Source organism: Nilaparvata lugens, unplaced genomic scaffold (assembly GCF_014356525.2).
Source record: "Nilaparvata lugens isolate BPH unplaced genomic scaffold, ASM1435652v1 scaffold6869, whole genome shotgun sequence".
Classification (NCBI taxonomy): Eukaryota; Metazoa; Arthropoda; class Insecta; order Hemiptera; family Delphacidae; genus Nilaparvata; species Nilaparvata lugens.
Window position 1 is genome coordinate 1 of NW_024092619.1, and position 15,587 is coordinate 15,587.

General features: G+C 35.9%; 1 protein-coding gene across 5 annotated transcripts; it reads right to left on the reverse strand.

The window, feature by feature from the left end:
• Window positions 1-1,347: 1,347 nt before the first annotated feature.
• On the reverse strand, window positions 1,348-15,132 carry LOC111058160. Of its 5 annotated transcripts, none has more exons than XR_005574050.1 (3): window positions 13,520-15,132; window positions 4,194-5,249; window positions 1,348-2,140 (listed from the first exon to the last, which is right to left on the reverse strand). XR_005574050.1 is itself a non-coding variant. In XM_039445415.1 (3 exons), the coding sequence occupies exons 2-3, from the start codon at window positions 4,290-4,292 to the stop codon at window positions 1,850-1,852; spliced, it is 390 nt and encodes a 129-aa protein (XP_039301349.1). In that variant the 5' UTR covers window positions 4,293-4,540; window positions 9,051-9,810; the 3' UTR covers window positions 1,348-1,849. The 5 variants fall into 5 exon arrangements, 4 of the variants coding, with proteins under 4 accessions (XP_039301349.1, XP_039301348.1, XP_039301347.1 ...); XM_039445415.1 differs by lacking the exon at window positions 13,520-15,132 and adding an exon at window positions 9,051-9,810 and having other exon boundaries at window positions 4,194-4,540; XM_039445414.1 differs by lacking the exon at window positions 13,520-15,132 and adding an exon at window positions 5,441-5,489 and having other exon boundaries at window positions 4,194-4,540.
• Between the last annotated feature and the right edge of the window lie 455 nt (window positions 15,133-15,587).

Genomic DNA, 15,587 nt, shown 5'->3' on the forward strand with positions numbered 1-15,587 from the left:
TAATTCTGCATTGTTAAAAGACGATCTGGCAACAGAGAAAAGCGAGAAAGAGATAGCGCTATCCGCTTTGTTGAATGATAGACAAGGATAGCAATACCATTGCTAATCAAACACTGCCATTATAACGTGGACCTCACTATAGACTGTATACCATGCATGTTCTACCATTAGAGGCCAGCTTCAGGTCTTGGGACATGCATGATACACATGTCGTCATAGATTGCTGTGTCATCTCAGCGAAAGGCTTCAGGAAAAGTTTTACTTTCCTTGCCCTATTACCATGGGTAAGGAAAGTATTGCTTTCCAAAAAAAATTAAGGTACCCTAATTTCAAGTTTTCTATACGTTTCAAGGTTCCCTGAGTCCAAAAACATGATTTTTGGGTGTTGGTCTGTGTGTGTGTGTGTGTGTGTGTGTGTATGTGTGTATGTCTGTGAACACGATAACTCCATTCCTAATTAACCGATTGACTTGAAATTTTAAACTTAAGGTCCTTATACCATAAGGATCCGACTATAATAAATTCAATAAAATTCAATTCAAGATGGCGGAAAAAATGGCGGATAATTACTAAAAAACCATGTTTTTCACGTTTTTCTCGAAAACGGCTCTAACGATTTTCTTCAAATTTATACCATGGATAGCTATTTATAAGTCCTATCAACTGACATGAGTCTCATTTCTGGAAAAATTCCAGGAGCTCCGTAATATTCTTGAGAATAATGTCGGATAATGACTAAAAAACCAGGTTTTTCACGGTTTTCTCAAAAACGGCTTCAATGATTTTCTTCAAATTTATACCATAGATAGCTATCCATAAGCCCTATCAACTGACATGAGTCTCATTTTTGGGAAAATTGCAGGAGCTCCGTAATATTCTTGAGAAAAATGGCAGATAATTACTAAAAAACCATGTTTTTCACGATTTTCTCAAAGCCCAATCAACTGACATGAGTCTCATTTTTGGGAAAATGCAGGAGCTCCGTAATATTCTTGAGAAAAATGGCAGATAATTACTAAAAAACCATGTTTTTCACGATTTTCTCAAAAATTCATACCCTGTTTAGTTAGCTCTATCAACTGGCATGAGTCTTTTTCCTGGGAAACTAATGGGGGGTTCACCCCATCCTTGAGAAATGAACTTTGTAACCTCCTTCTCGTGCATGAGGTAGGTAGGTAGAGCAGTTTATAAAAATAACACAGTCATAGTCGAGATATTTCATCTGTAGAGCAGCTGTTTTGACGAATTTTGAAAAAATCATCGAATTTCACAATTTACACAAAGGAAAAAGTACTCTGAAAACAATTATATATACACATATAAAGTAGTCTGATCGTAGTTGCAAATATTTTGCCGCCAATCGTCATTATGTTATTCCCCTAAATTATTCTCGTCTAAGAATGAGGCTTACAGTTCGATGAGCAAGGAAAGTTGTGTGAGTGTACCACACCAGATTTTTTTGTAAAGTATCGAACTTGGATGTCAAATTCTCAGTACATTATAGATTACAAATCCATGTTTAAGAAATGGAGGAGATTCACATTTCAGTGCGTTCTATGGAAGACAAGATAATAAGATTAGAAAAAACTCTCCTTGTTCTTCAGTTTTACATGTTCTAATGCAAACATAATTTTCAAAATTATTATTAATAGAAAGAGAAAAGACGTAAGCTATTGAAAAGTGTTTGCAGCTTTTCTTTGGAGCATACTGAATTCTTATCTATTGAAGTGAACTGGATACTATCCATTGCAAGATTTTGAAAAATAGAGGAAAATTTTGCATTGATGTTTTTATTGGTTAATACTGTCTTATGGTGATGATGATTCAAAAGATCTTATTGATTATACAATCAATGAATTTTTACAAATACCGTTGAGGAATCTTTAATTTTTGTACAGCCCCGACAGTTGAAGACTGTGACCGTAGAGGACTGAAAATCCGTCCTCAAATGTCGCAGTCCTCGACGGTTGCAGGCCTCGACTGTCGCGTCCCTGAATAAATACTTGGATGCATATGAAGTTACCTTTACTGCTTCGAGAAGTTTCAGCTCGCCAAGCCTGTCTTCTGTATCAATGATGTATTTGATGTCTGATACCTCTACTGGCCCTTCATCAGAGACCTTTGATGGCTCAGGATCCACCTTCAAAAACGGGAGGAAACCGGTTTAATAGAGCACAAGAATCAATAAAGTGCTTGGATGTTTATTTTGTACCTTTATTGAATTTTATAGTGAGGTCCACCTTTTATTGGCAGAAAGAAAAGATAGGAAAACAGCATTGCCAATTCTTTACCTTCTATAGAGTGTAGCTAATACCGGTTTATCCTATCTGATGTAATATCAACTGTTCTTTCATGTTATAAAATAATAATGATCAATAATATTCTATTCGCCAAGAAAACAAATCAATAATGAATTTTCAATTGTATGTATCAAAAAAATTATGATGGAAGCCTTTTCCTGTGATGACAAAACAATGTATGTAGACATGCAGATAGCGCTATCCTCTTCTAGCTCCGCAACGATTCCAGATCGTTCTTTAACAATGTAGAAGATATAGTAGGTAATAATTAACAACATATTTAGGCTAATAGAAAGAAATAAAAATTCAAGTACCCATTTTTTTTTTAAATTTTATGGTACGGTAAATAAAAACAAATTTGAAAACTGTAAGTTATACAATTACAATTCTATAGCCTAACCTAACCTCTTCAAAAGTAGCCCTAATGAAAAAAGATATCCAGGCTAATCTCAAATATGAAAATTCATTATTTAAATATTAGAAAAAATATGTCCATGACAATAAGAAACCGAATTATTCATTAATGACTATAAAAATTATTTATTATTTCAAACAAGAATGAACAGGTAATATTGCCTTATTACCATACATCAGATATACTAGTATCACCTATCCTTTATAGAAGGCAGTGGCAAAGCAGAGGATTGGCAACGCTGCTCTCCTATCTTTCTCCACTCTCCACTGCCATTAAGGTAGCCATAATAACGTGGACCTCCCAATCATATTCATAGTTGAGAATGTTATTGTAACTATAAATGTATAAATAGCCTAAACGTATAAATAAATGAAATAAGTTATACTTTTCAACTTTAGCCACATATTCAAATTTCAATTAAAGATTTCATATCGTTTTGGCTCAACCCAACATGAAATATTGGAATAATAATTTAATTTTGATCTTTTACAGTCTGTTTGAGGGTTGAGTGTAAGAGAGGGCCGGCTGCGCCCTAACACCGCCCTCCTGGGTGAAAAATAAAGGAAGCAATTCTATTCTGTCTGGTATCTCGAGTACCTATAATAGTCAAGTTGGCTATTTGCCTATTAGCCTGTAGCCTATTCTTATTATTTGATGCTTTAAAAATATGTTAGCCTATAGCCTATAACAAAACAACAAAAGGGACTTACATAAATAATAAAATATACAGTGATACTTACAATAGATTCCATGATTTTAACGTTATTATAACTAAAAATACTGGAGACTAAATCAAAATGTAAATTAATCCTTTGTTAGCGTGGGCTGACGTGTGCGCTTGGCTTGGCTTGGGGATTGGGGTTGTTCTCTTTGTCTGTTCTAGGGAAGGGTCAAGGGACGTTTCGATACTTACTGGTATCGATATTTTGCCTCCGATACCGGTGGTATCGGTGTCGGAAGATTCGATACTTTACTTTTATCGATTCACAAGTTGGAGTATCAAAACAGCAGTATCGAAAGCGTGAGAATTACTATAGAAAATAAACTTTTCTATGGATAATATTTCAAAAGAGTATAAAGAACTCTAAAACCTCAGGTAATTAGGGAATTACTTGAGTAAATCAAATAATCAGAGTTATCAGAATACTGTATTTCACACTATAAACACTAGTAGTTCTGTGAACAGTAGACCTCGCGCAGTAATAACCACAGCCTCCTCTAATACTGCCCATCGTCAGAGTGAATTATGTCATGTCCTGACGTGTATAATAATGTAATCATCAATTGAGCAACATTCCACTAGAATTTTTGAGACAAGATTATTTGAATGTATTGTAGCGGTCATAGGATAAGGGGGGGGTGTCAAGGTATGGGTTTAGTCAATTGTTCTATTTGGATAGGGATGAAATGGTGAGCGGTTCAGACCAACGGTATTTGAAATAGCATATTAAGTCATAGGCCTGTCCTTTGATACTTACTTGATACTTGATGTCTGGGTCGTTGACTGGGGGTGCCAGATAGACCGCGTCATAGTCGTATACCCAGCCGGGTAAAAAGTGTCTCTTCGTCCAGTTCATTGAGCGTAGTACAAGGGCCGCTCAAGAAGTTGGGTTTTCAGGGCTTTCTCGAATCTCCTGAACATCGGTGGGAAGTTTTTTGAAGATCTTCAATGCTGCTATCTGGAAGCTCCTCTGTTGCTTGTCAATCGAGTTCATGGAATTTCCAGGTTCCCTGCTACCGTGTTTTGTAGTTGTGGACCTCATTTCTCCTTTTCATTTGTTCATTATTCTTCCTCACATGCATCAATGCAACGAAAATATATTGGCTGTAAACAGTCATTATTTGAAGCTTTCTGAACAGCGGCCTGCAATGTTCCAAATAATTTATTGGAGAACGTCATTATTCTCAGAGCTCTTTTTTGAATCAGTAGCACATCCTTGCAATATGGAGTGTGTCCCCACATTAGGAGGCCATATGTGACATGTGTATGAAGCAATGCGTGATATACTGTATAAGCAAGTAGTTTGCAGAGACAATGTTCCTCAATTTAAGCAGCAAGTGAGTAACCCTAGTGAGTAACAGCTTAATGCAGACATTACTTAAGTGATCACTCCAACATAATTTGCTGTCAATCCAGAAACCAAGTAATTTCACTAGGGCATTGTCTGTAAGTCTAATATCATTTTTCTTTGTACAGACTATAATACCTGGGTTTTGTCTTCATTCAATTTCAGCCTGTGATTGTTGAACCATTGCCTTGCCTCACATGTTTGAGATCTGCTTATATCCATTGTCTGATTGATAGTTTTACCTATTCCATGGCACATGGAAATTTTACAAACTGATGAAATCTGGCATGAATATAATGATATTATCATTATTTTAAATTTCATGTAACATGAATGCTCTAATGCAGTGGCTCTCAAAGTGTGGGGCGCGACCCCCAAGGGGGGCGCGATGAATGATGCTCAGGGGGGGCGCAAAGCTTGGTTAGTGAGAAACGAGATTACAACTATGTACTATAGTAGTAGTACCTGAATAAATTACAATTTATTGTTTGTAAAGAATTTGTTGTTTTATTATGATTGAAACTATTGCAACATTGGGTTATGTATAGAATGTGCAAAACTCAACTAAATGAATATTGTTGTTGGTTATCCATCTTGTTTCCACTATAATTATCACTATTAAATTTTATAAAACTTTTAAGTGAAAAAGCACTCACATTATTTGATGTGGCGACGTCCGTTTCGTGCTGGTATCGCACATTTTCAAGCCAAACAGGAACTGAAGTGTTTAAGGTTATGAGGGTGAAATTTGGTTGGGGTGGAGGGGAGTTTTGGTGGTTAATGGAGGAGTATTTAAATGAGTTTGTCAAACAGGGTGTGGGAGGAAAAGTTGATTTGGTCATTTAGAATATTGTTTGGTGTGTTTGTATATTTAAAACTGTTCTAGTACATTTAATTTTCTGTTTTTGTGGGAATAGTGGAGTATTTCGAGGTTGTTGTCTATGTCAGGGTGTGTGTGGTCAGTGGAGATAATGTGTTCTGCAAAGGTGGAATGGGAGGACGGATGGGTAATGGCTCTTGTGTGTTCTTTGAATCTTATATTGAAATTTCTAGCTGTTTTACCTATGTAGAATTTGCTGCAATCTCTACAATTTAGCTTATAAATTCCTGGTCTATTGTATTGATTTTGAGAGGTGTTGTGTGGGGAGAAGAGTTTTTTCAGTCAGTTTTTGTTCTGTATGCAACCTTGTATTTTCTTTTCTTGAATGATGCTGCTATTTTGTAAGTTTTATTGTTGTGGTATGTGAGGGTGACGAATGCTGTACGATTATCAGTGTTGTATTTGTCAGAGTTTTGTGGATTGTTCTTGTTGTTTTTAATTTTTTGTAGTAGTTTGTCAATCATTGAGGGTTTGTATCCATTTTGTTGTGCAATATATTTTATTGTGTGCAGTTCAGTGTTGTAATCTGTGGTTGTCATTGGGATATTTATTAATCTGTATAGCATGTGGTTGTAGGCTGCAAGTTTGTGTTGCATAGGGTGATTTGAAGTGCAATGGATTGTGGTGTCGGTTGTTGTGGGCTTTCTGTATATTTTGAATGTTTTGAATGATTGGTTCTGTTTTGTGATGGTGATATCCAGGAAATTTATGCTGTTGTTGGTTTCTAATTCAAGTGTGAACGTCAAATTTGGGTGTATGCGGTTGAGGTGGGTGTGTAGTGTTTCAAGTTGTCGTTTGTTCCCCCTGTATAGTATTAATATGTCATCTACATATCGGAACCAAGTGAGTATTCTATTGGATTGGATGTGTGATTTGGGATCATGGTTGTGTAGGATGTGTTTTTGTTCTATAGTGTGAATGAAAATCTCTGCTAGAATGCAAGATATGGGTGATCCCATAGGGAGGCCATGGGGTTGAAAATAAAATTTACTATTGAATTCAAAATAGTTTTGTGAGGTTATAAGTTTGGTTAGAGTTATTATTTCTTGCATAATGTCCTGTGGGGTGTTGTTTGATTGTAGCATATCTTCTAGGTATTTTATTGTCTCCTGTATAGGTACATTGGTGTACAGATTGGAGATGTCAAATGAAGCCAATGTTGAATTATGTGGAATCTGGATTTTTTGAAGTTTGTTTGTTAGTTCTATGTTATTTTTACAGCAGTGTGTTCATGGAATGTTATATGTTGTCTTATTGTTTTATCTAGATGTTTTGCTAGGTTGTGGGCCGGGGCTTGTGTGTGGTTAATTAGAGGTCGAATGGGTACATCAGGTTTGTGGATCTTGGGTAGGGCGTTCAATTTGGGGGATACCAGCACGAAACGGACGTCGCCACATCAAATAATGTGAGTGCTTTTTCACTTTAAAGTTTTATAAAATTTAATAGTGATAATAATAGTGGAAACAAGATGGATAACCAACACCAAATTTCTGCCGAAAGGACAAAACTCATCCACACCTACAGAACTACAAGAATTAAGGTTATGAAAACATCATCAGCCATATCCTACAACCTCAAATGCTTACACAATCAGATAACTCCTACTTATGCAAAAATAACTATAAAAAACAAGAACACACCAGCACAAAAAACTCAAAAGCAAGCACAACAGTTATTCATCAAAAATACAGTACAACATCTCTATAGAACTAAAGACAAACTGAACCGAGTTGCCTATCAACTACACTTGAAATTAAGTGCAAGCCTTCATTATATTGAACTCCAGGAAGTAATTGAACACACTAACAACTTAGTATATCAAATTTCACACAAGATCAAAACAAAACACAACCGAAAATTTGAAAAACTGTCCAATACACAAACTCCAAAACTTCAATCTTTCCAACCTTTCCATAGTCGCACCATCAACACCACACAAGTTAGTTTCAATCAATTAGAGATTAACCTACTCAACAAGGGATTGAAACATAACATAAACATACCTAAAAATACATTTACACACTTGAAACACACAATCATTGATACCGAAACAGCCATACAAAACACACAATACCAGAATCAAGAATACTTGAGACAAGACATAGCCCGAAACCAAAACACTTTCAAAACACAAAATCACTTAAATGCTGACTACAAAATCATGAAAAATATCAACAAAAACAACAAGAACATAACCTAGTCATAACTACAGCTGACAAAGGACAAATCACTGTGATAATGAAACAAGATGATCTAAACTCAAAAGTAGAGCAATTCATCACAAACAACAACATTATTGAACTAGAACATGACCCCACTCTCAAATACCAGGCTCAAATAAAGAATGCCATCAACCAGACCCAACATATTATACCACATACCAACAAAAACACCTCAAAAACATAAACCCATCAGCCCCCAAATTGAACGCCCTACCCAAGATCCACAAACCTGATGTACCCATTCGACCTCTAATTAACCACACACAAGCCCCGGCCCACAACCTAGCAAAACATCTAGATAAAACAATAAGACAACATATAACATTCCATGAACACACTGCTGTAAAAATAACATAGAACTAACAAACAAACTTCAAAAAATCCAGATTCCACATAATTCAACATTGGCTTCATTTGACATCTCCAATCTGTACACCAAGAGCTTGCAAAATTTGTATAAAACCATATAATAAGCAGTCAGCTTACTAGCGCGTATTTTTCCTTAATGATGAAACCTTAATAAATAAAAGAAAGAATCAAGAACGCATCCAAAAATGGGGGAGTTGTGCAGGGATGTTCGCACCTGTCAAATTCTCAGTTTTCAAATTTCTTCTTTATGTGCCAACACACAAATTTTTCCAACAATCAAACTATATCTCTCCCTTTTATTAGTTTTTATTTATCATTTACTCATAAATCAATTCTTTCTAGTTTACACATAAGTCTAATTTTCCAGTTTCACCGATCTCAATCATCGAAGAGGATGAGGATTCGTGATGCAGAGAGGATATCAAGCAAAATCAGCCATCATGGATTAATCCTGAAATGAACCATTTCCAACACTTCAGATAAGTTCTTCACTCTTTTTTGACAATCATTAATGTTAATTATAAGCCTAAACTTGTAGCAATCATCAGTCGGATATCAACAAATTAATAATGAAATGGGGAATTTGGATAGAATTATCTTATAGAAATAGTTTGGATGGGTCCTCATGGTTTAATTTGAAGTGGAAGCTTTTCGAGGTAGTTCCACAAAAAGATGATCCAATTGGCACATAATGGGTCCATAGTTCAGCTGGAGACCGAAACACCAGAATAAGTATTTTTATAGGTCTTGACTTTCTCTTGCAGATAGTTAATAGTTTAATTTGTGGAAGCAAACCTCTCGTGGTGGTTCTACCTGCAGCTGCTTCAATTGGGACACCACGGATCCACAGTTTGGATTTGGATGGAATCCGAAACACCACAATGTCCATCCACCTTTTGCAATGAGTAGTATTAACTCATAATACTGTTTACTCCTGTGGAAGGGATACAGTGCTCAATATAATGTTGGAGCAGACCCAACAAAAATAATTATGTAGGGTTCCCTAGAGAAATATAGTAGGCCTACTATAGGCCTATAGGCCTACTGTAAGTGATGGATATCTATTGTTGACTCAGAATTAAGTGAATACTGAACAGAATCCATATTAAATTATAACTTATTCTCGAAAAATGAAAATTTTTTGAGAGAATTTAACTATCTGCTGTATTCTCATGAAAACATGATAATTCTTCAAGAGGAACTGTCGTCAATGTAATAAAAACCATTATTATACTTTATATTATTACCTCTTGGAAAATATGGGTACCAGGAAAACGTCTACAAGTACAGTAACTTTATTTATCAACCTTAATTTATTAATTAAATCATATTTATTCAATTTGTGATTCAAAGTTTACACAACGATAAGAGAGAGCCCAACCAATGAGAGAGAGCATTCTGCAAGTGACGTCGTGGCGAAATTGGTAGCAGGAGTGGCTCATTTATCAAAGGTTGCGGCTTCCAGACCAGTCAAACTCATTTTTTTGCTGCAAATGTTCAACTCTTATGAAGATTACCAACGTCATTTTGACAAAAAAATTATTCTATTTTCTAATGTTTCGAGCAGGAGGGTATTCATAGCCTAGAGCGATTATTCGATGAGAATATTATTTCATTTCGTGGGGAAAAACTGCCAATTATAGTGGGCGGAGATTTCAATTGTAGAATAGGTGACTTAAATTCTTTTGAAGATGAATTTTTATTCAACACTACTAATTGTTTGTATAGCGAAAGGTCCTCGCTAGATAAGAAAATTGATAGCAAGGGTAGGAAACTAGTAAATCTAATGGAGAATGAATTGTTTGTCGTCCTAAACGGTAGAAGTTTTGGAGATAAGCCAGGAAACTATACTTTTATCAATGAAAACGGCAAAAGCGTTATCGATTATGCTTGGATTGATTTGGCACACCTTAATACTGTACGTGAGTTCACAGTTTCAGATATTTCTTTATCGTCTGATCACCTGCCGATTGAGATAGATATTGACTTGGTTGATGATTTAGAAACTTCAATATTAGAACCTGAGAGCGATAAAACTATTTCTTACAGGCTGGTTTGGGCGGACCGCTGCGCCGAATCATTTAGAGAGGCGTTGTTGCTATCTCCTAGATTGAATCTTCAACTCAATGATACAAATAATTCAATTGATTTAATTTTTGAGAATTTTACAAAATCTATCTGGGAGGCAGCTGACTTATCTGGCATGTATAGGAAACAATTTACTGGTGGCTTTAAAAATAAACCTTGGTACGACCTTGAGTGCAATGCTTTAAAAAGAGGTGTACGCAGGGCATTCAGGTTTGCTAGGTCCAGGTTATATGAGGATGCAGCTGTGAAAGCATTTATTGATTTGAAGAAGAATTACAGGGATACAATCAAAATTAAAAAAGATTTATATTTAAATAAAGTTAAAGACAACATAAGAAACGTTAAAAATCCCTATGAGTTTTGGACAGCAGTTAAATATTTCAAGGGTGGAAAGAAGCATGTTAACGGTGTTTCTTTGGAATCTTGGTCACGCTTTCTTGGCAGTAAATATGAGAGGGAACAATTGTTTGTGTTAAGTGATGCTAGACACCCCTTTCTGGATAGAGAATTCACTTTGTGGGAGTTAGATCAGGTAATATCTAAATCAAAGAACAAAAAAACACCTGGTGTCGACGGAATACATTATGAATTTTTCAAGGCTCTACCAATGCAATGGAGAGATTATTTGCTAAATTCATTCAATAAAATAGTACATATGGAGGAGGTACCCCGGGAATGGTCTAAAATTGTCATGTTTTTTCTGTATAAGAAGGGAGATAAGGACAACCCTAATAACTATAGAGGATTGGCAATGCTGAATAATATCACAAAACTTTTCACACATGCATTAGAGATAAGGCTGTCAGAGTGGGCTGATCAATGTCACATACTGCCTGAGTGTCAAAGTGGATTTAGGAGAGGGCGTGGATGTCTGGACAATATATTTGTTTTGCATACAGTTGTTTTCCACCAGATAAAGGTTAGACGCCGCAAACTTTTTGCTTTATTTGTCGATTTCCAATCTGCATTCGACTCTGTTCCTCATGGGCTTCTATGGGACGAGCTTAGGTTGTGTGGAGTCAGCAGTAAAATGATAAGGCTGTTGAATGGACTTTATGACAGGGCTTCATTGGTTGTGAGAAGCGAGAATAGGACTTCAGACCCCATTGAAGTTACAAAAGGAGTGTTGCAGGGGGATTCACTTAGTCCATTTTTGTTCTCCTGCTATTTGAGAAATATTGAGTCCTTTTTCAGGGGAAGAGGCTTCCATGGCATTCCATTGAAAAACCAAACTGACATATTGATGTTACTGTTTGCTGATGATATTGTCATCTTTGCAGATAGTGAGGTGGACCTGCGTAACAAGCTAAATTGTCTTTCCGACTACTGTGAATCCCTGAAGCTGACTGTCAATATTGAAAAAACAAAAATTGTACCTTTCCATGCTAGGGGCCGCAAAAAAGTTTTATCATTTCACTATCGCAGTGAGGAAGTAGAGATAGTCAGCAGATATAGGTACCTTGGAGTAGACTTTCATGCGTCGGGTTGCTTCCGGAAATTCTGTGAAGGCTTAATTAGGAAGGCGAGAATTACTGGAGAGTCAGTCGTCCAGGTTCTTCGAAGAGCCAAGTCTGACACATGGGATGCTAAGATGAAACTCTACGATGCGGTAGTGCTGCCTTCGATTCTGTATGGCTCTGAAGTTTGGGGTCTTGGTTGTGCTGACGTTTTGGAAAGAGCACAGTTGTATTTTCTGAAACGTGTTCTTCTGTTGAATGTCACATCACCGAGTTGGGCGGTACGTTTGGAATTGGGCAGATTGAGGCTCAGTCACATTCTATTGAAGAGAACTTTTGGTTTTCTTTTAAGGGTCCTACAGATGTCTGAGTGTAGATACCCTAAACTCTGTTTCTCGGTGTTGTTGGACTGTGCACTGGAGCAGAACAATATACATGGAGCCTCGGGATGGTTGTCTCATCTCCAGAAAAAGTGCGGTGATCAGGGTATCGTAATTGCATGGGGAGATAGAGCTGACCTCTTTCACAGGTTGAAGGCTGTACAGGGAATCTTGTTCAGAAATCACGCAGATAGTTTGTATGCGGAAGATGTAGGAGCAGCACTCAGCTCTATGAATTGCCCTCACTATAGAGAATTAAATCCTAATTTCAAGATGGGTGAGCAGCTTGGATTCCAAATGCCCATTGTCAAAGTCCGTTGTATCACTCAATTGCGAATGGCCACTAATGTATCTATATACTTGTATGTTAATAATAGAGGTACAAAATTGAACTGTATGTCGAATTGTCCTATTTGTAATATTCGTGAGAGAGAAGATATAGAACATTTCTTAGTACGCTGTCCAATGTATAACTCTATTCGTTCCTACTTTCTTGGCGAATTCATCCAAAATGTTGTGTCAGATGCCGACAAAGTAATGGTACTTCTATCAAATTTGAGTGAGAGGAAAATAAATAGAGTATTCCTTTATGTAGAAAAAGCAATTGACATTCGTTTCTTGATTTGTAGTGTTGATACTTGAGTACGTGATTTCACAAGTGGGATTTCCTGTAACTCATATAAAATATGTGTGATGATTGCTATTGCATGCCCCAAGTAAATTAATCACATTTTGTTTGGCTTGAAAAATTGAATTTCCACCCAAGTTTAGTGTAGTCTTATTGTAAATCAATCGTTCTGACTTAACTACCATCATTATACTCATTAGAATGCCTGTAAGTTTATTCAATAGCTTGAAACCTTGTAGTTAAAATTATTAAGTAATGTACCTGTCCTAAAGTACCTGTTCCAATCCAAAGTAGTATTATAATGTAATGTTAATGTTCCTGTAAATTTTGGTAATATGCTATGAAGTATTGTTTGATCTATAATTGTGATATTGCTGTGTTCTTTAAGTATTTATTTAAATTATAATTGTTCCATTGATGTCTTGATACAATATTTCATGTTATAAATTTTCAGTTATGCAGTAATATTCTATAAGTCTTGATTGTTTGATAATCCACATGGAGTGGAGACATTTATAACAGACATAGAGAGTGAAATCGTGCTCTCTCACGAACTGACACTTTACTTTAGAATTCATTTCTATTGGAGGTTATTGTTGGAATTATAGAATAATTGTGCATGTATCTCTATTTAACTGTATTTCTGTATTTGTATGGCTGGTCCATGAACAAATAAAATGATTATTTATTTATTTATTTTAGTAGTAGTACCTGAATAAATTACAATTTATTGTTTGTAAAGAATTTGTTGTTTTATTATGATTGAAACTATTGCAACATTGGGTTATGTATAGAATGTGCAAAACTCAACTAAATGAATATTGTTGTTGGTTATCCATCTTGTTTCCACTATAATTATCACTATTAAATTTTATAAAACTTTTAAGTGAAAAAGCACTCACATTATTTGATGTGGCGACGTCCGTTTCGTGCTGGTATCGCACATTTTCAAGCCAAACAGGAACTGAAGTGTTTAAGGTTATGAGGGTGAAATTTGGTTGGGGTGGAGGGGAGTTTTGGTGGTTAATGGAGGATATTTAAATGAGTTTGTCAAACAGGGTGTGGGAGGAAAAGTTGATTTGGTCATTTAGAATACTGTTTGGTGTGTTTGTATATTTAAAACTGTTCTAGAACATTTAATTTTCTGTTTTTGTGGGAATAGTGGAGTATTTCGAGGTTGTTGTCTATGTCAGGGTGTGTGTGGTCAGTGGAGATAATGTGTTCTGCAAAGGTGGAATGGGAGGACGGATGGGTAATGGCTCTTGTGTGTTCTTTGAATCTTATATTGAAATTTCTAGCTGTTTTAGCTATGTAGAATTTGCTGCAATCTCTACAATTTAGCTTATAAATTCCTGGTCTATTGTATTGATTTTGAGAGGTGTTGTGTGGGGACAAGAGTTTTTTCAGTGAGTTTTTTGTTCTGTATGCAACCTTGTATTTTATTTTCTTGAATGATGCTGCTATTTTGTAAGTTTTATTGTTGTGGTATGTGAGGGTGACGAATGCTGTATGATTATCAGTGTTGTATTTGTCAGAGTTTTGTGGATTGTTCTTGTTGTTTTTAATTTTTTGTAGTAGTTTGTCAATCATTGAGGGTTTGTATCCATTTTGTTGTGCAATATATTTTATTGTGTGCAGTTCAGTGTTGTAATCTGTGGTTGTCATTGGGATATTTATTAATCTGTATAGCATGTGGTTGTAGGCTGCAAGTTTGTGTTGCATAGGGTGATTTGAAGTGCAATGGATTGTGGTGTCGGTTGTTTTGGGCTTTCTGTATATTTTGAATGATTGGTTCTGTTTTGTGATGGTGATATCCAGGAAATTTATGCTGTTGTTGGTTTCTAATTCAAGTGTGAACGTCAAATTTGGGTGTATGCGGTTGAGGTGGGTGTGTAGTGTTTCAAGTTGTCGTTTGTTCCCCCTGTATAGTATTAATATGTCATCTACATATCGGAACCAAGTGAGTATTCTATTGGATTGGATGTGTGATTTGGGATCATGGTTGTGTAGGATGTGTTTTTGTTCTATAGTGTGAATGAAAATCTCTGCTAGAATGCAAGATATGGGTGATCCCATAGGGAGGCCATGGGGTTGAAAATAAAATTTACTATTGAATTCAAAATAGTTTTGTGAGGTTACAAGTTTGGTTAGAGTTATTATTTCTTGCATAATGTCCTGTGGGGTGTTGTTTGATTGTAGCATATCTTCTAGGTATTTTATTGTCTCCTGTATAGGTACATTGGTGTACAGATTGGAGATGTCAAATGAAGCCAATGTTGAATTATGTGGAATCTGGATTTTTTGAAGTTTGTTTGTTAGTTCTATGTTATTTTTACAGCAGTGTGTTCATGGAATGTTATATGTTGTCTTATTGTTTTATCTAGATGTTTTGCTAGGTTGTGGGCCGGGGCTTGTGTGTGGTTAATTAGAGGTCGAATGGGTACATCAGGTTTGTGGATCTTGGGTAGGGCGTTCAATTTGGGGGATACCAGCACGAAACGGACGTCGCCACATCAAATAATGTGAGTGCTTTTTCACTTTAAAGTTTTATAAAATTTAATAGTGATAATAATAGTGGAAACAAGATGGATAACCAACACCAAATTTCTGCCGAAAGGACAAAACTCATCCACACCTACAGAACTACAAGAATTAAGGTTATGAAAAACATCATCAGCCATATCCTACAACCTCAAATGCTTACACAATCAGATAACTCCTACTTATGCAAAAATAACTATAAAAAACAAGAACACACCAGCACAAAAAACTCAAAAGC